The sequence below is a fragment of the Artemia sp. Qi Xiang Cuo genome, chromosome 4 (assembly GCF_049724085.1).
Source record: "Artemia sp. Qi Xiang Cuo chromosome 4, ASM4972408v1, whole genome shotgun sequence".
NCBI classification, from domain to species: domain Eukaryota; kingdom Metazoa; phylum Arthropoda; class Branchiopoda; order Anostraca; family Artemiidae; genus Artemia; species Artemia sp. Qi Xiang Cuo.
Genome location: NC_142797.1, coordinates 60258988 through 60279282, shown reverse-complemented (window position 1 = coordinate 60279282; position 20295 = coordinate 60258988). Strand labels below are relative to the sequence as shown.

Genomic DNA, 20295 nt, shown 5'->3' with positions numbered 1-20295 from the left:
ATGGAAGGATTGCACGATCGAGAGGCAAGTAGCAGAGCTTATGCATTACGATCCTGCATTGAAAAATCAGATACACTCGTAGGACTGGTTTGCCTGAATTCGTTTTCGTCGATCATGAAACCTTTGGCCGAGTCACTACAACAGAAGGATGGTGACCTCGTGAGAGCCTTGTCCCTCATTAGCAGCGTGAAGGCAATGATGGAAGATATGCGATCACATGCCGAAACCAAATTCAGACTGCTTTACGAAGATCTTCTGAAAATGGCCGAAAAGATTGATGCTACCATCAAGGTAACGCAGCCACGCATAGCTTCACGTTCTACATACCGGGCAGGGGTACCCAAGATGGATCCAGAAAGTCATTATAGGATGGCGGCATTTATTCCAGCCCTGGACGCCATGCTGCTTGATTTTACGGAGCGGTTCAGCTGCCATTTTACGAATGCTGCAAAACTTTCAGCTTTGATCCCGGCTGTGGTTAATGGCAAACGCTGGGAGGACGTTCAGCCAGGGTACGAAAAGTACAAGGAGCTGCTCGTGGGTACGGAGATAGACGTTAAAACCGAGTTCGAGATTTGGAACAAGTATTGGTCTAAGGAAACCGTGCAAAAACCGAAAACAGCTATTTCAGCGCTGAACAGTTGTCAGGAAAATGTATTTCCCAACATCTTCGCATTGTTGACAATTCTCGCGACGCTTCCTGTGTCAACCTGTGAAGCAGAACGAATGTTTTCAAAGGTTGACAGGACATGTTCATCAATACGAAGCACGATGACTGAAGAGAGGTTGGAGGCTCTACTACTCATGCAGACTTACAGAGACGAACTGCCGAAAACAGACGATGCTATCGATATGTTCGCTCTCAGAAAAGCTCGCCGATTGAGTTTAGTTATGTAGTGTGGTACTGTTTTTATTTTCTTTTGCTACGTTTTACCTTTATGAGCATATTTGGCAGTGTTTTCATCCGGGTTGCAGCGGTAGCTAGCAACCTAGTAAGAGACGATCACCTCCAATGTCAAGAAATATAAAACCCCCCAACTCCTAAAAAAAGAGTCAGATCAAAACAAAAAGTACACCATTAGAACCGCCTTGTCCGAATCCTCTATAAAGGAAACTTACCTCCCTTTGGCTTGAATAACAAAGAAAATATATTGGCTTGAAAATCAAGAAAATTGACTTTTACCACGTTATTCTCCACAAACGGGATATTTTTTTCTTTCCGCTTTTTCTTTCTGCTCAGCTAGCTGGGCACTGGAAAATCATAGAGAGCTGTATAATAGCTCATTTTAAAGGAAATTGCAACATCTAGTCACTTTTGTATTTAAAAATAAAATACTTTTTAAAGTAGTATAAATAAAGAGCTATCAAATTAGTCCTGTATAATCAGTTTTTGGCGCCCTGTGTCCGGCGCGGCCCCCCCCCAAGATTTTCCTCTAGATCCGCCGGTGAGATACACAGCATGCACAGCTGTATCCATAATATGACATAGCCCGTTCTGAAACTACGTTTAGTGAGGGTGGGCTGTCAAATGTTGCTGAGAACCTCCAAAGGGCTTGGCTAGATAAAATACCTCCTAGGCTTATAGGCCTTGTTCAGATCACAGTCTTCACGATTGCCATATACCTCAATCTGCGTTTCTAGAAATTGTATATTACCATGACGATCTTCTCCAAGTTGAGAGTAAAATATCAAACACATGGATTGGGCCTTACTGGAATCTTAGTATTGGACGTGATTGTCTCTTACTAGATTGCAAGCTACCGCTGCAACCCGGATATTCTTTACTATAATTAAGCCAATATATTTCCCTTGTTGTTCAGGCCAAAGGACGATAAGTTTCCTATATAGGGGGCTCGGACGAGGCGGCTCTAATAGTTTACTTCTTATTTTGATCTGATTCTATTTTTCTTACTAGGTAACTAGCTACCACTGCAACCCGGATTCCTAGCTACCGCTGCAACCAGGATTATATTTCATTTTAGAGAACTTCATTTTACCCTGAAGAAAATAACTTGTAGGCCAAAGTCAATCAAAACTTACTTAAAATTTTAAAGAACTTTTTTAGTTTTCAAGGCCTTCACAAAATTGTTACTAGGACAACTGGAATACTTATGCAGTTTACATAATAATGATTATATCTAGGCTACATGCTTTTTATAAAGTTAAAAATACTATTCCTGTTATAGATACATTTCTGTTAAAAATACTATTCTGTTATATATAATGCATAATACCAATGCAGAAAAATGCAATTTTCGTAAAAAGATTATCCTATTTTAAAAACTATTTTGTTTTTAATTACATGCAATCAAGGTTGCCACCGTCCGGGATTAATCCCGGTTTTCCGGAATTTTTTTGCGGTCCGGTTTTTTTTGTCCGGGATTTTTTTTAAAAAAAAAAAAGGGATTGTTTGATAAAAGCCGGGATCTTTTTTTTATTAAAAAGAGATTTTCAAAAATTTTGGCTGATAGTCTACTACTTTTTTCTGTACAATATCATTCATATTCTTTGTTTTTGTTTGTTCCCTCTGGATTTGCGCTATTACGCTGGGGCAACGATTTTTTCATTCAGCATTTTACTTTTGAAAATTCGACTCCAATGTAACGACGAGCGGCGAATTCAAAACAAAAAAATGTGTTTTTTTCAAAAAAAAATGCGTCTCGAACGTATTCCAAAATCTAGGGCAGCGGAAGCGATAAATGCCATCAGAAAACTTGATATGCTCAGTTCCAATCCAATGTCTTTTTAATTTGGTGTTTTGCAGATGACACTTCGCAAAAAATTAGTTTTATAAAGTCATGACCAAATGATCTGCCAGCATTCTGTGATTTCCTTAGGCTTTAGCAAGTTTTAATAGTTTAGGGTCAATATACGTAGTCGTACGTTTGTGCAGTTTAAAGGACGTACTCAATTGGTTCAAACTATCGCTATCAGCGTATTTCCCAAATTTTTCAAACATCTAGAAACACTTTCACTTGCAGCATATTTTACTCAATATTTCAGTTCCAAACTATGAAAATCGCAGATGATCATACAGATAAACGAAAAAAAATTTAAAATGTTTATCTGGATACTTATCTGCCATATTTGAACGTCTGAAGTTTCAATACTGAGCGGAATATCATGCGCATGAAAGTGTAAAAAAATATTAGAAAAATCTGAGGGACCTGCTGGTGAAGGTGGAGTCAATTGATGTACTTTCTTTAAGAAGACTTAGTGTTTATAATTGTGCTAACCGATCTTAATTTGAATTACTGAAGCTCATTTTTCCAGTTTCTTAGGGTTGTCATTTGAGCTGCGATTACCGAAATGATTATTGAACCGAACCAATAAATATCTGAAAAACTAGTTATTTTTTTATTTGGTTACTTTACTTAGCGCTTTTTACTAATAACTCGGTAGTAACAATTTTTCTGGCTGTTGCTTTACAGTTTTCTCTTCAAGAAACCCAAAGGCCTGGGTTTAATACCAAGAAAGTTGGATTCTAATTAACCAGATCCGGGGAAAAGGGGTCTGTTTTTCATCTGGATTCTTTCGTGTGAAATCAGCAGATTCATTTTTTTTATACAATAAAGACTCCGTGGACTGAATGTTTGAATGATATCGTTTGGATTTTTCTCAGATTTTAGTACGTTCGGAATCCAGGTTTTCTGGGTAGTGAAGTCAGGCCTTGATATTCCAAAAGGACGCTTTTATAGGACGAAGGATAGTTCTGCTGTCCGCTTCTTGATTGGCGAGACTTTGGCTAAACAGAAAAGCAAGTATGGTAAAATGGAAAGGGACGTGTAAAGCCGTAATAAAAGGCAACTTTTACCGCTTGCCAAGCCATATTGAATATTGTCGGGTCCAGACTATTCATTTTCTGGAAAAATGGAATGGAAATCTGGGAATGTAGACAAGTCTTCCGTCCCATTTTTCCGTTTTCTGGGCAGGAACAATCAGAGGGTCAGAAAATGGAAAAATGGGACGGAAGTGATAGTGTGGACTGCTTTTCTGGAAAAAAAAAGCCAGAAGGAGATGATTAGATACGATAAGTGATAAATAAAAAGTAAAGTAAGTAAAAGTAAGTATGGCGGCACTAGACCCTTAGCGTCCAAACCGGCGGTGCTGATCTAAATTTCGAGGCCCTTCAGCCAGGAAGTGCAATGGGGGGGGGGCTGGGGGCCATCCATCCTGTGCTTTCGCACACCCTTCCTGCTTACCTTCCTCAGATTTCTCCAGGTACCCATTTAGAGCTGGGTTCACTCTGGCTAAGCTTAGAGTCACAATACCGACCCGCGTCCCAAACCAAATAACTGGCCAAGAACCCTCAGGTTTGGCAGAAGCAATTCTAGTACTTCGATCTAATACTGAAGCACATTTTCAATTTGAGAGTAAACCAAACCTGTGGTCTTTTTGGATGTCAAAAGCTGCAAAGGCTTTCAAAATTGCACAAGAAGAGGCGCTTAAAAAATTGCTGCCATTTGGGACAACATATTTGTGCGAAAAAACCTTTTAAACTCTAAGGAACATAAAAACGGAGAACAGAAATCAATTAAACGCCGAGCAATGTATTCAAATCGCCCTTATTTCAAAGAGTTTCAATTTTGAAGTACTGTTTCAAACATTAAACAACATAATTTCTCCGAAACGTGAAGGAAGAAAGATAGAATCTATACGAAGATGCAGTTTTTCGTCAAAAAATGGATTTTACTTTAAATATTGTTTTGTTAATTACAAAGTAAGTACTTTGTACTAATTATTTTTATACTAATTGTAAATTTCCTTTAAAATAAACCTTTCCAAGATTTTTCTCTCGTAGTTGCAAATTACTGTTCGGTTGGATCTAAATGAAACTTACTACCTCCAAAATAATATTACATTGGAAATAACTTCCACCACAGTTTCTTTAAAAGCTGTTTTGAACTTCGGCTACTATGGGTCATGCTTCACTGTTTACTGCGCTGCAGCTATTACAGCAAGCATGACTATTGTATGACTTCATATCTAATCGATTTTGGTTTCGATATAGTTCTTTACTTTTCCCTGAAAAACTTGTCTTTAAGAAATTTTTTTAAATATATGGCGAAAAGAGGTCTTGATTTCAAGAAACAACTTTTTGTTACCCATAGTTACACAAAACTATAAGTCAAAACACTGCTCCATATCTGCCATTGACAAAACCCCCCAGACCTTACCTAAACATTCAAGCCAGATGGCTTCACAGACCTTACCTAAACATCCAAGCCAGCGTAGGCCTTGCATAACACAGGTTTGCTGGTTTCATATATATATATAAGACAGAAGAACAAGCTCCTCATTTCTTATCAAAGGGGAATTGCTACACTAAAAAGAAAATAAAAACACATACACACTAAGATAATGAATAAAGACAAATTCATTTGAGTTAAACATTATCACAGGCTGACAAAAGGGCTGACTTAGAATTTTCCCCTATATTGAGTTGAGTTATTTGCATGAATATTGAGTTAACTAGAAGAAAATTAATGGGTATTGAATTACATAAGAATATTTTAACGAAAAAAGTTGAATAGGGGTTGAGGGGTGTGTTTCATAGGATTAAGTTAAATGGACTTCGATTTGAAGATATTTTAGTTACAATGGACCCATAGGAAAATCGCACCAAGCTCATTAGCAGCTCCAGAAAAAATCTTCAGTTTTTTGGACTATGGGTTGTCTTGTCCCCTATTATGAAGGCAGAAATTTTCCCCTGTGTTGTTGAGTTGAGCGATTTGCACGGATATTGAGTTAAGTAGAGGAGAATTAAATGGCTATTTTAACTACATGAAGATTAGGTTTACTGTGAAGATTGAATAGGTGTTAACATATCTGAGGGCTGCATTTCATGGGATTAAACTTACTGGAGTTTGTTTCGAACAGTTTAGTTATAATGAACTCATAGAAAAATCGTACCAAGCTCAATAGAAGCTCCAGAAGAAAATATTCAGCTTTTGGGACTATCCGTTGCCTTTTACAGCGTAACGAAAACCTTAGTTCTATAATTTTTGGATCTGCTATGGAAAATTTTGGGAAAACCCAAATTAAAAAAAATGCAACTGTTAAGAGGGCATATATTTTGTGTTAAAAAATTGCAAAAAGTCAGTGAATGTGAAATTAAGAAAAAAACACGCTGAGTTTGAAATTTTGAATATAAAAGCAGGTCTCAAAGCTTCTCGAATTAACTTGGCTAATCCTTTGCTATATTGATTTTTTCAATATATTTTTTATGGCATTATTGCACATTGTTTGTTCTTTTTACGAAAAGAAAATGTGATTTCGTAAGTTTTTTAAAGGAAAACCTTTTCTGAACTTGTTCTCAATCCAGCATCCCTTGACACCATGGCGAGGTGAAAAGGCTACTTTCTGTATTATTTTGCCAGAAAAGAGGGACTTGAAAAAAAAAACAATTTTGCACAAAATTTCTAAAACTTTCCTTAGATCTGAATTTCTAGCCATGCTCGAGTATTTTATTAATATAAAACAAAATGGTTGTATACACGAAAAAAGGTCTAGATATAAGTATTTAACTAGGGGTAAGTTTATTTACAAACATAGATAGAGAATATACTCATACTTGGTAATAAAACACAGAATAAAAATAATTTTCTTCTAGAATAGCGTTAATCTTTTTTGGATTTTTCTAGCTCTTTCATTTTCAAATTAGCAGGTAAGTTACTTTCGATCATTTACATATTTTCTAAAATTTAACCTCTGAAACAATACGCTATAGAATTTATGTCAGAAGTCTAAAATTTGAATTACATTCTGTTAAAGATATTTTTATCAGAGAAACTCTTCTGCGAGGTTTCATTGACGCTTCCTCCTCACTTTTCCTTAATAATTTTTTTTGCTGATCAAATTTCTCAAATTTCTTCAACATAAAAAAATTGAAAATAGACAATCATATTGAGCATTAACTCTCAATCAAGAAGCAATATAACTTCGATCAATGTCCTGCGCAGGGGCAATAAAACGTCGAACAATTACAAGCGCAGTCATTCCGGAGTTTTAGGCAGTTTAAAATCAAATATTTATAATTTCTAAGTTTGTTTCTATAGGTTAATAGTCCATATTTGCAAAAACGAAATCAATTAAAAAAAACAATGGGGTTCACCTTTCAAATTTCATTACATAGCACTGTGTGGACATAGCACATAGCATTACAACACATACTCTTTGGTGTCAGCAAGAGAAAAATATTTGCCCCCTTCTTCAAAGAAAAACTAAAAGTCCAGCCCAACTATTTTTTGGCTGGACTTTTAGTTTTTCTTTGAAGAAGTTCTATTTAACTGAAAATTTTAACAAAGAACCCCAGCCTTGAGAAAAAAAAGGGCATAATCTCTTGTTTTGATCAGAAACCATTGAGATTCTGATTGTAAATACGCTTTAAACATATATAGGCTTCAGCTGCTCTCTGTATAGCCTCGCATGTTTAGCTGCTGTTGAAGACACTGGCCAATTACATTTGGTAAGATTCCTCTCCAGAGTGAAGGAAGACTGCAGTTGTGGCTCTCTTTCCATGTGCCAACACCACGGAAGAAATTACGTTCAGTGTTTTAACTCAACCCCTGTTTATTCAGTTAAATAGGACTCCCATGAAGTTTCATGCGCTTTCTTAGGCAAGTAAGTTACTGGTAGATTTTATATCCAATCAAGAATACATTTAGGTTCTAGATCTGGATGCTTAGATATAAATCATTTTTGACTTAGGTTTCTGATTTTTAATTTACAACACAAAGTCTAAGTCAAGTCCTTATATGAAGGAAGTTGACCGATCAACAAAATCCTTGTTTGCAATTGATTTTTCATGTGATCCGGAACTGTAAGAATAGATACAAGAACATTACTGTAAGAAGGGATACGAGTCTAGACATATAGTCTGGACGTATTTTAATAGGAGGAAATTTATGTCTTGTGTCGTATTCATTATCAACAATGACCTCTTTTTGTATTTATGTTTATTCATGAACATTTGTTTTTAATATGTGGTGTTTTTTGCTCCATGAATCATGCGGTTTTGGTTTGTTTAGGTTAAAAAACAAAGAAATAAAATTAATTGTATACCAATTAATATGTCAAAGTTGGCTTAATCAACATGCGAGGTTTGCAAGTTACGCCAACCCTAAATACAAAAATATACACAAAAAAATCTAGGGAGAAGGAAGCAAAACAAATAGGGGGATAAACCTTCCAACCCGCTGATCAAGAGTAACCATTGGGACTCAATCTTTTCTTTCACAAAGCGGTATTCCCAAGCGTTTCTATCTAGATTTATGTAATTTAGAAAGATAACTCAATCATTTTTGTAAATAGTCTTTTATAAGTATAGATAATCAGAATTCCTGTTTTGGAGCTTATAAAATCGTCCAATAGCTTGAGAAAAAAAAAAAATGTCAAAGAAAGAAATGGTTTAAAACAAGAGTTAATGCTAAATCTGTTAAAGAACAAATTAATATTAATAACAAAATTCTACATTGGATTCTTCATTTTTCAACTGTAGATACAAACATAGATAACTTTCCATTCTACACTTAGGCAAATTACACAGACACTCACTAATGAGAAAGAGAGATAATTAAGAACGCTGATCATAAATAACACACAATTCAATCAAGCTATGAAATTCAGGTTGGCGTTACACAAGGTTCATTTAGAAGACTCTGATGATCTATGGAGTCTAAATCAATGTAAGCACGTGCTTCGACAATTACATTTCGGATCTGAAAGGAAGAGGTAGCATTTAAAGATGAATATGGAAAAATTTCAACTTCGATGAACAGAACAAAAAGAGACATGGGAAAAGAAAGAGAAACAGAAATAACAAAAATGATCACACAGAAGGGTTTCTTCTCTATTCCACTTTCTTCACGGCTCCTACTTTGACTTCTCAGATTTTATGATATCGTGAAGAAAAAAGATATTGAGCCCCAGGAGTACAGGGAAAAGGTCTTCAGACCAACCTTGGGAAGGAGAGGATCTTGTTATTACTTGTGCCACACTATATATAAATGAATAAGACGTACTTAATCGGTCTTTGCGCATTCTACGGACATGTCCAAATAATTTGAGTGGTTCATTCGAAACATTCATGCTGAATGGACTGGAAAAAAATCTGCTAGTTAAAATAGCGGATGGCACCCCGTCTATAGATCTTTATTCCTAAAATTAGTTAGTACTGAGCAATATAGTATTTCCACTACCAACAAAATATTGCAGTCCCAAGATCCCGAATAAAGACGCAGCTGGGTAAGTTTTACACTCAGTCAATTCAATTTAGAGCTTCACGTCCAGCAACCTTTCGTGGAATTCCGGCTTCCTTCAAATTCTTTTCTTATTCTTATTAATTTTTCCTAATCCATTCTAAACATCCTGCTTTTTGTTTCGCCTAAACTAGAGTACCAAACACACAATTTTCGGCAGCCTATCATAATCTATGTGTAGGAGTTCATTAATCCATCTTACCGTTTCTTTGTAACTAAATTTTAGGATCGAACGAAATTTTTGCACATTACTAAAATTTTCAAATTTTTCATTGATTTTTTCGCATATTTTTTTTTCATTATTACTTACTTCAAAACCAAAATTTAAATTTCGTTCGTCAGATAATGAACTAATTTGGCCTTGCTATTATCCAATTGATCTCTGTATAAAAAGTAAGGAGGATCGCACATTGTAAGAGGAAATTCAATTTGTAAAATTTTGCCCGGGAAAATTACGACACTTAAAACTTTAAATTTTTGTCGAGTTGTGGAATATTCAGTGAAGACTTAATGCATACAGATACAAAATGAATATTACTGATACAAAATGAGATGAACTACAGATACAAAATGAGCATGAAACATAGCGAACGAAAACCTTGATTAGCATCTTTATCAGTACAGCATTTATTCTGCATCATATCCGAAGAAAAATGATGCAAAAGATTTCATTTGCTCAAGCTGACTCCAAACCTTGTCGAACCATGTCTAAATCCTTCAAATACGCGTCTGCTAATGTGGCAAGTGGGTAAAAACCCACTGGAGGAGCCTTAGGATCCTTCGAATATGGATGGAAGGGGGAATAAATGGATGGAAAGGATAGGATTTGACCGGATTTCAAAAATCGAGGAATTATTTTCCTCTTTCGAGTGACGGAAGAATTATTCAAACTATTTCTTAGACTTTTTCCTTAGAAATGGTCCTTTTTCATTAATAAAAATTTACAAGGGGCAAAGTTACATACATGTAACTTTGTAAGAATTTACATACATGATTTACTTACATAATGATTTACATAATGATTTACTTACATATATTTACATACATGTAAGAATTGTTTTCTAACTTCAGATTGTCCAAATATTTACCCCCCCCCCCCATCTTCAAATATATAGCCCAAATTTATGCATTTCCCACATATTCTGTCACTTCTCTTTGTCTTGTTTCATGCTAAGCTGAAAGAAACTAACGAAGAAACCCGTTCTACAGACCGTCAATGTATGAAGAACTTAACATAGGCACTATAACAGATAAGTACCTCTTTTTTCTTTTACTATTTTATTTTTCACCTGAGCACCATCCTTTTTGGTCCAAATGATATTGATTTTTGGTATTATTAGAACGTCATACATTCATATTGTCAAGAGCACAAAAGTTCAAAAGTTTTAACTATTTGACGCAAAAGATGTTGCACAAGTTACATTATCTATACACAACATAAGCTTAATAAATTTTTCACAAAAAGAAAGAAAGTAGAAAGTATAGTCAAATTAACAAAAGGTTACTCACAAAAGCCGCGAAGAAGGCAGTATGGTTTGGTGTTTCCGTGTATCTTTGAAACTGGTCCAAATTGTCAACTAATTTCAAGGTCAAGCTCTCGTACCCATTACGAACAACTTCAAGTATCTACAAACAATCAGTGTTATATATATGCTACAAAGTGGTAAATAGACAGAAGCTACAAAGTAAAGAATAGAAATGATAAAAAAAGCCGAGAACAATGGAATAAAGAAGAATAGAATAATAGATTAGAATACAAAAAAGAATAGAATCCACAAAGTGGTAAATAGACAGCCTAAGATAAAAAAAAGCAACAGACGAAACCAGCATTGATTATAATTAGTTTAATTAACTAATTAATTCAATTAATCAAACGAAAACAATTAATCAATATTTAAATAAGGGGTAAAATAATGACAAGGGGTGTATATTGCTGATAATATCAATCTGTAGCTAATTTGCCTTTTGTAGCTGATTTAGGAACGATAACTCTTATTTTGAAGAATCTTCATAGTAGAATTTTATTGGAGAAACCAATTAATAAGAATTTATATTGGTTTCTTATTAATTATTATTATTAATTCTTATTAATTGATTCCGAAACCCCTTGAAAATTATATCAAAATAAAATATAAATAATTAAAATCAGCATAGTCGTAAACCATACTTAGGGAAATTACAACCCTACGTTGAATAAGAGAGAAATCACCTTTTTGCACGGGAAATGTATCTCTTTTTTTTCTCCACCGCTAGTGGGGCACTATAATATCATTAAGACCTGTTTAAGAGTTCGTTTGAAAGCTAATTTCCACATCTACGTGCTTTTTCTAAATTTACCCAAATTTATGTACCCAAAATTACATAAATCGTCGGATAACTAACAGAACTACGCTAGTTTTAGGCTAGTGGTGTCAATTGAAGATTTTTTAGGAGGGGGGGAGGCAAATATATCTAAGAGAGGGGAAGTTTGTTGTTTTTTCAATAAAAATACCAAAAAACGCAATTTCCAACTAAAATACTTAAAAAAAAAGTATTCTTAAAAATACAGGGGGGGGGGACTGGCGGGACAAATACCCTCATGCCCTAAATTGGCGCCACCAGAGCTAGCAGGCAAATGCAACATCGTAATATATGTTAAAAGATTCCATTCAAAGGTCCAATGCTTTTTGTATTTACATTTGAAAAGAGCACAAAAAAGGTGCATCGAGTGGTGATAGAACTTCGAGTCCTAAGGTATCTTATTTTCGAATAATTCTAGCCCACAATGAATGAGTGATTGGGAACGGCAAAAAGTAAAAAACAAATGCTGTTACTGTTCGAATCTTGGGTAAGACAACTTTTCTTTGAATTGGGCATTCAGTTTCAAGCACCCCACAAAGCGGCGAAGACATAAAAGAAGAATAAACAAAGGAGAAATTTCAGCAATTACAAATTCCATGCAAAAAAGTGATTTCTCTTATTGTTCAAGGTAGGGACTATAATTATCCTATGTAGGAGTACGACTACGGTGATTCTAATGGCGCAATTTTTATTTCTAATGGCTAGTTTCCCTAAAATGGCCAAAGAAGAAGCAAAAAATAATAAAAAAAAATAATGAAAAAAAAAATAGAAGGTATCAAAAGCACAAATAATAAAATTATACGTTCTTATGAGAAGTACAAAATTCTTTGCAGCACTGCGACAGAAAAATAACATTAACGAAACATGAATCTACGTAACTATATTAACTACACATTTTGAATTCTTTTAATGCCCTTCCCGTTTCTTAAATCTGTATCTATTTCAAATTGGATAATATTTCACAAAAAATTGCATTCTTTATCTGAAACTTCTCAAAAATACCAAGGTTAATATACTCCATGGATTCTTTATGCAACAAAATTGCAGATTTTTTAAGGGAAATCTTAAGAGAGACGCAAAGCAAAACATATATATAATACCATATATTTTTTTTGCAAAAGCTCATATGGACTTCTATAGTTTCGTCACCTAAGTTGGACAAAGATCTTTTAAGCTTTATTGCGTGTATTCTTAAAACCTAAAGAAAGAACAAATTTACTTTTGTTCAAGCTTTTCTGATGAAGGTAAAGAGCGAAATTGATGTTAAAAAAAGAACACCCCTTCGCAGTTTATGCAACATATTTTTGAAAAGTATTTCAAATAAACTGACTCGTAATATTTCTCTATATTTGTAGAGTTCTGAAAAACTAACACTTTATTTAAAACTAAGCTTATGTGAGTTTTTTATAGAATTGAAATTGTAAAATAAAAATAATCGAAATCATGGCTCGAAAAAACTAAATAGAGCTTTATAAATGACTCCTTTTTTGCAGATTACGTAATCATTTTTCTGCTCCAATCCTGTTTTGTTATTTTAGTTTTGTGTTTTTAGTCTGAAACGCCAGTTTTTCAAAATTCTCCAAATATATAAAAAATTTAGAAAAACACGGTTTTAAAAAATATTTTGAATAAACTGTAAAGCAGTAATTTTAGTTTATCTTGAAGTTCCACTTTTGCACGTACTTTGATCAGAAAAACTTTGTTTAAAAGAAAATCAATAATGGTACAATAAACTAACATGACTGCAGAATTCAACAATTTTTGTTTGCCTTTCGAACCCTTTGAACCCTTTCAGTACTGAACTAGCGCTTGTCAAGGCAAGACATCACTTAACATTTTTCCTTAACAGTGTCATAAAACTGGCCAAATATATCGTTATAATTGCCCAAATTAATATTTTCTGGTGAAGAAAAGTCCCATGAAGATTTACTCAGATCTTCTTTCAGTCTATCCAGCTCCACTGGTTAGCAACAGAATCTCGGTGTATCCTGGGGGACTAATCTTTTTGGAGTTTGGAGGATTGGAAACAAGGCTGCTACTGGCAAATGGTCGGAATTATCGGAAAGCAGTACTTCGTTATTGAGAAAGCGTAGTGCTGAAAAAGTGTTGCCAATTAATGTTGCTGACTGGTTAGAAATCATTGTCAGTATGCTTATACACGGATCCATACGATTCGAAATTAATAAAGACAAACGATTAGACGCCTGTCTAGATGATGGTTCCGCAAGGTCGAGGCTAAAGTCACCCATCAATACAACTTCTGATTCTTCAGCAAAAACTTTTCCAAGAACATCTTCTAATGTTTCCATAAATTGAGTTATAGATCCACTTGGAGAACGATATACTTCGCCTATTATTACCCTTTCCTTAGCGTTGATTGGGACTTCTATAAAAAGTGATTCAAATACCTTTTCATTATTTGTTCATAAATCATGTCTTAGTACAGCCTGAAAATTATTTCGGATGTAAAATCTGAGTCCACCTTTTTAGGCCGTCTTGCGGTGAAGAAATTTCGAAATGTAATCGGGAACATCCACTGATATTTCTCGCTAAAAAATGTTTCAAAAAGACTGATAATTGCAGGATGCGAATTCCTACATAATAATTGAATATCATCAAACAAAGAATTCAGGCCCTGAACGTTAAGATGCACAACCGGAAATACATCACCCCACCGAGCTCCAAAGTCCCCAAATCTCAGCCCCTCTACAAAAACACTATCAATAATATTCTCAAAATTTTCATATAAATTCATATTGGGGGCTTTACCAACCGGATTATTTATAATTTCATTATAATTACCTATCCTAAATTCATTATCATTTAATCTCCCTAGTGTTATGTGCATATCAATTCTTCCACGGAGATCTCCCATTTTGTTTTTCTGGACTACTTAAGCTAGTAGGGGAAGTAAATTTGTATGCAGTTCTAAACTGGGAGGATGTGATGATTCCGGCTACTCCTTCGGTTCGTTCAGACTTTGGTCTGGTCGTAAGTGTGGGATGTGCTTGGAACTTGGTTCCTGCTAAGATTCGACAGTCACGCACATTTGACTCCTTTAAGAGACGGATGAAAAGTGTCTTATTAAAGGTAAATAATTAAATAATTTATAGTTGCTTTATGGTGTTTTTTTTTTGTTTTGTTTTAGTTTGTTTGTTTTTTGTTTTGTTTTTTTTTGGGGGGGAAGGGTGTTTTTGTTTTGTTGGCGTTGGATCCTCGATGATGTAGAGAATTTTACTTTTTATTTATTGTCGGGTGATAGGAGGGTCGCTGTTTCGTGTGGACTGTCGATGAGTTGACTTCTTTTCCTTATAGATTTATAAATTATACATTGTTTAGTATTGTTTATGCCAAGTTTTAATATTAGTCATTTATTCTGTGTCGTTTCCAAAATAACGGGCCATAGAGCCCTTTGGGATACTGTTTTTGTTATTGTTATTTATGGAAATAAATGGAACTTGAACTTGAACTTTTCCCTTTCAGAAAGTCAAGTGGGAAAGTATGGAAACTAGTAGACCTCTTACGAAATCTTTCAATCACTACAATCAATTAGCTTCTTTGGAAAATGTTAGCACAATCAATTGGCATAGGCTGCAGACTGTCACAATTTTTTCTGTTATTTAAAAATCTTTACAACTGAGCTCACCTGCTTGAGCTTCAGTAGGCGTTTACAAATATATCATTCAAATATCTTGACAACTGAGTTTACTTCCTTGAGCTTCAGCAGGCGTTGATAAGGACTGACTAGCTAACCAGGAATCAATTTTTGGAGTACAATGGCCAATGATCGACCGAATATTTGTCAACTTTTATTTGTCATTTAAATATCTTGACAACTGAGTTTACTTACTTGAGCTTCAAGAGGCGTTGACAAGGACTGACTAGCTAATGTCCAATACAATTTCCAATAATAAACCAAATATTTGTCGTTTAAATATCTTGACAGCTGAGTTTACTTACTTGAGCTTCAGTAGGTGTTGACAAGGATTGACTAGCTAACCAGGTATCAACTTTTGGAGTAAAATGGCCAATGATTGACCGAATATTGTTCAAACTTGTCATCAGTCGCAGAGAGTATTCCTTATTATCACCTTCAGAACTAGAATACCTAATAAAAAATAGTCTTTTATCCATTGTAAAAACATTTAATAATAAACATAGCCTTTATATGTAATGTTTTACTAAGTTATAGCTACTGCAGCAACCCCTATGCAATAAATATATAATGTATATAATATGATATATAGTAAAACATAAAGTAGAATAATAATAAATTATTTTATAATATATATATATATATATATATATATATATATATATATATATATAATATATATATATATATATATATATATATATATATATATATATATATATATATATATATATATATATATATATATATATATATATATATATATATATATATATATATAGTCTTTTATCCGTTGTCAAAATAAAGAAAACCATCTTCCGAACTTTTGTCAATAAAGAATATGAAAAAGCAATAGGAAAATGTTTTCAAAGCATTAGAACATAACGTAAAATAGCGTAGGCAATTAAGAAAATAAGAAGCCCGGTGGTCTGTTTATTAGATATAGTTCAGATTAATATATGTTAATTGTAACTCTCTAGGCTAATTGCCCTCAGAGTGCCTTATATCCTTAAAATAACATCAGTGAAAAAGAGGAAAGGAATATGCTCCATTAAATGTATAAATCAATAATAAACAAATTAAATATGCATTACCCAGTTTCACTGGATAAAATGTCGTTTAAAATTTTAATCAAATCTCGTTTATGTACTGTGGCCATCAATGAATATTTTTCTCAGAATCTGCTAAAAAATGTTTGATTATCTTAGAACGTAATACAGAGAAAGAATCAAAATACAATTTAAATTTGGCTGCGTGCTATTCTTAATTCTTTTCTGTTCCCGATCATTCCTCACCAGCTGTCATAAGAGAATAATAATAATAATAAAAAACAACTTCGCCCGATGCGTTGGAGAGTTCTAGAACTACTTTTATAGTTAATGTAGTTAAATCATAATTAAAAATAAAAGTTATAGTTAATTTACTTTTATAGTTAAGAGTAAATTAAAAAAACTACATAAATGAATTATCTCTGCTTAAACTTGATTAACGTATTGAATATTGTACATCCGACTTTTTAATCAGTCTTTTTTTTTCCTTATACTTTTACAACTTCTTTCCTTATCAGGATTATTATACATGCCTTTTAATGCATGCCGATTGCATAAAATACTGTGCATCATCTAATTCTTCCGAATAAAAATGTCATTAAAAGCTTTATCCAATGCCATAACACTAATTACGGTTAACTACCAGCTACGTGTTCAATTATTATCCATAGTCAACCAGGTTCAGTATATATGGAGAATTTTCAACACTTAATGGACACTAAATAGGTCCCACACGACTGCTTTATAGTGTTATACAGTGTTATACTGCTTATACAGTGTTATACAAGGGGAAATAGAGTTGGTGATTGCTTTTCTCTTACCTCAGTACCATAGAATATATGTTGTCGAAAACGGATTTGTTTCTAATAATCTCATAATACAGGTCATCGTACAGGCTTTCCACTGAAAGAAATGTATCTCCATATGTTATAAACAGATTAAATATATTGATGGCCTAGAAGAAGAAAAAATCATTTTGCCACAGAACACAAAAGTTCCCCCCCCCCTAAATAGTAAACAGGTTGAATAAGTGAATCTCCTCCTCCCGCACCCTTTTAATTTTACAATGATTAAATGTTTATCTAAAAAAAAATTGCAGTTTCTTTTCATAGTCTTTTTAAAATAAAGTATGTTTTGTATTTTTTAGCCACAAAACCAAATTGCATTTGTTTGATTTAATCCCTTTATAGACTCTGGAACTTCTAATTTTTTTTTTACGTTTTTGATGAGGTGATTGTTTGTACCTGACCGAATCAAAATAGTAGACCTAATTTTACGTCAACAAACTACTGATCCCAAATTGAGGTTTTGCGAGTTCAGGGTGCTGGAATAGGTTTGAAAATTAATGTTAAGACGACAAAGTCGCTAAGGCAAGGAATACGTGAAGATGAAAAGGTGAGTTTGGGTAATAAAAAGATCGATCAAGTGGTCAGCTACACTTACCTTGGTAGTATTATTAGTAAAGACGGTGGGTGCAGTGATGATGTTAAAAGTAGAATAGCCAAGGCCCAGGGTGTTATTTCACAATTAAAAAAAAAGTTTGGAAGAATAGGAAGATAAGCCTATGAACCAAGATTAGAATATTGGAAGCTACAGTGATGGCAGCGGTCAAATATGGTTTTGAAGCATGGGCGCTCCAAAAAACGAAGGAAGATTTTCTAGATGTTTTCCAGAGAAATTGCCTACGGATTGTTTTGAGCACCCGGCTGACTGACCGTATTTTAAACAGTAGGCTGCGAAAAGTGTGGTTCCATCCCGCTTTCTAGAGCAATAATTGAGAGAAAGGTTGAGATGGCTAGGGCATGTTATGCAGATGAAAGATGACAGATCGCCAAAGACTGTCTTTTCTGTCTAGGGCTAAACGGAAAGCAGGTCGTCCTCGGTTGGGGTGGGAGGAAGTCGTAAGTAAAAACTTAAGGAAACGGGAACTCCCTGGGAGGGCGTAAAGAGGAAGCCTCGGAATAGATTGGGATGGAGGAGGAGCGTGCGTAGCTGTGTTGGCCTCAGGCAGCTTGATGCTACGGGGAGATGTTAGTAGTAGTAGTATTACACAGGAAAAATACCAAGTGTCGCCAACCGCTAGATGACATTGGTAGTTTTTTTGTCAACATTAGCGCCAGTTCCCACTCTCACAAATTACCCATACTCTTTGACTAAGCAATTAATGCTATAACATAAAAATGAGCCTCAGTTTTTCCGTTGTTCTTTTTTCTACGCTCAGAGCTCGTTCTTCAGGACTGACCGTAAAAACACCCAAAACACGCAATAGGTTTGCTAATTAATCCCTTACGAAACATGTTATGTCAGGTTATCTTTCACCATTAGGACATGAAAACGGTAAAACAAAATTGATAAAAAAACACTGCGGTTAAAGGTCAGGTTTACGAGCCTATTTAAAGTCTGATCACTTCTTGACACTGATCCGATTAAAAAAAAGGAGTGAAATCAGCATATAATTTTTGATTTTAAGAACAATATCCAGTATTTTTATTATTAAAATCAATGATGCCCTAAATAACTTAATATTTGTTCCAAAAGAAATTATAAAATTCAGAATCAAAATCCAAATGGTAAGTTTAACCTTATTTTTTATTTTTTTTATCAGATTGACAACTTAAGTTACTTTTAAAAATAGTGTCAGAGAAGTAATGTGATATATTATTTCAAAAACTTCTCTGTTATTTATTAAAACCGGTATATTGAGAAAGCTTAAGATAATAATAAAGATGACAACATCCAATACACATAGCATAGTTTGATCTTAAGCTTTGGTGGAGGCACATGCCCCAGTCTCTTAAGAAAAAAAGCTTTTAAAAAAAGGTACCAGATAAATTGTGCAAAATAGCATTATGTATACCTCTCTATTCTTCCTAATTGGCTTACTTCCCAAACCTGACAAAAAAAAATTCTATAACCAAAAAAGCAATGCGTTAGTAGTTCAGTGACAAAAAAATCCGAAGGGTAATAGCCCACTTAGCTTGGAATTATTTCCCTTGAAATATATATTAACTTTGTATCTACTTAAATTAGTTATTTGTGAAAACTTATAATTAAGTATTACAATACTGGATTTATACTAAAAAGTTTAGTATAACTCGTATAACTATATAAGTAGTTTAGTTTAAAGTGGAGTTATTATACTCCAGTTATTATACGTTACATTATGCCACAGTACCCATCTGATTACGTTAAAAAATAATGGTTTGAACAAAAGTCAAGTTCCTTTGACTAAAAATATAAGGCTATTGTTTAAAAAAAAATAACATTAAAAGCAAAGCTTAGTGTAGGCTATCCTTGTGATAGATACCTCTCTATTAATGCAAAATAAACACTTAAATAATGCATTGAAACTTCTCTGTTAATGCACAAAAAAACTAATGCACTAAATTATCACCATTATGTAACCATAACATGTGGTTTTAATTTGTGATACAAAACTGTTGGGTTAATTTCAGCGTGCTTAGGTTACAAAATGCTTAAGCAAGGCAACCGCTGGCGTCTCAGGGGCAATAATAACATCACGGATTATAAGGACTAGCACTACAACAGTAATGAGTAAGTGTTAGGGCCAGTTGCACTCAGTAGCACTAAAAAAATCGAGATAACCTTAGACAACTGTCGTCAAATTATTTTCTATTGTCTATTGATATAACCTATAAATTACAATTGAGGACACAGAATTGATGCTGATAGTCCTGCTTATCGAAACTGTCAATAAGGGAAAACATAGGACAGCTGGAAAAACGAGGAAATTCCCAGCCAGCGAAAAAAAATAAAACACTAATACTTCGGCGGAAATTTCCGTTCATCTGAGAAGATAAGTGAATTTGTTTGAAGATTCGTTTTTAATTTTTATTTTATGATTTTAGTCTTTTCATTTTGTATCATAGACTTGTATCTACTTTTTTGCAAATAGGAAGCCCAAGGTCTCCCCTGGAAAAATTGTCATCTTTTCTTCTTTTTTCACTGGATTTAAATTGACTTATTTTAA

The 20295-nt window shown here is 34.0% G+C and overlaps 1 protein-coding gene across 1 annotated transcript in view; it reads right to left on the bottom strand.

Annotated features, from left to right (window-relative positions):
• Positions 1–6451: 6451 nt before the first annotated feature.
• Positions 6452–20295, bottom strand: part of LOC148953291 (armadillo-like helical domain-containing protein 3) — a 62056-nt gene continuing 48212 nt past the window's right edge. Inside the window, exons 12-15 of the mRNA XM_089088467.1 lie at positions 17126–17259; positions 15561–15708; positions 10770–10886; positions 6452–8720 (exon numbers count right to left, since the gene is read on the bottom strand). Of these exons, the coding sequence (XP_088944593.1) occupies positions 8625–8720; positions 10770–10886; positions 15561–15708; positions 17126–17259 (495 nt within the window). The 3' untranslated portion in view covers positions 6452–8624. The remainder of the gene's footprint in view (positions 8721–10769; positions 10887–15560; positions 15709–17125; positions 17260–20295) is intronic.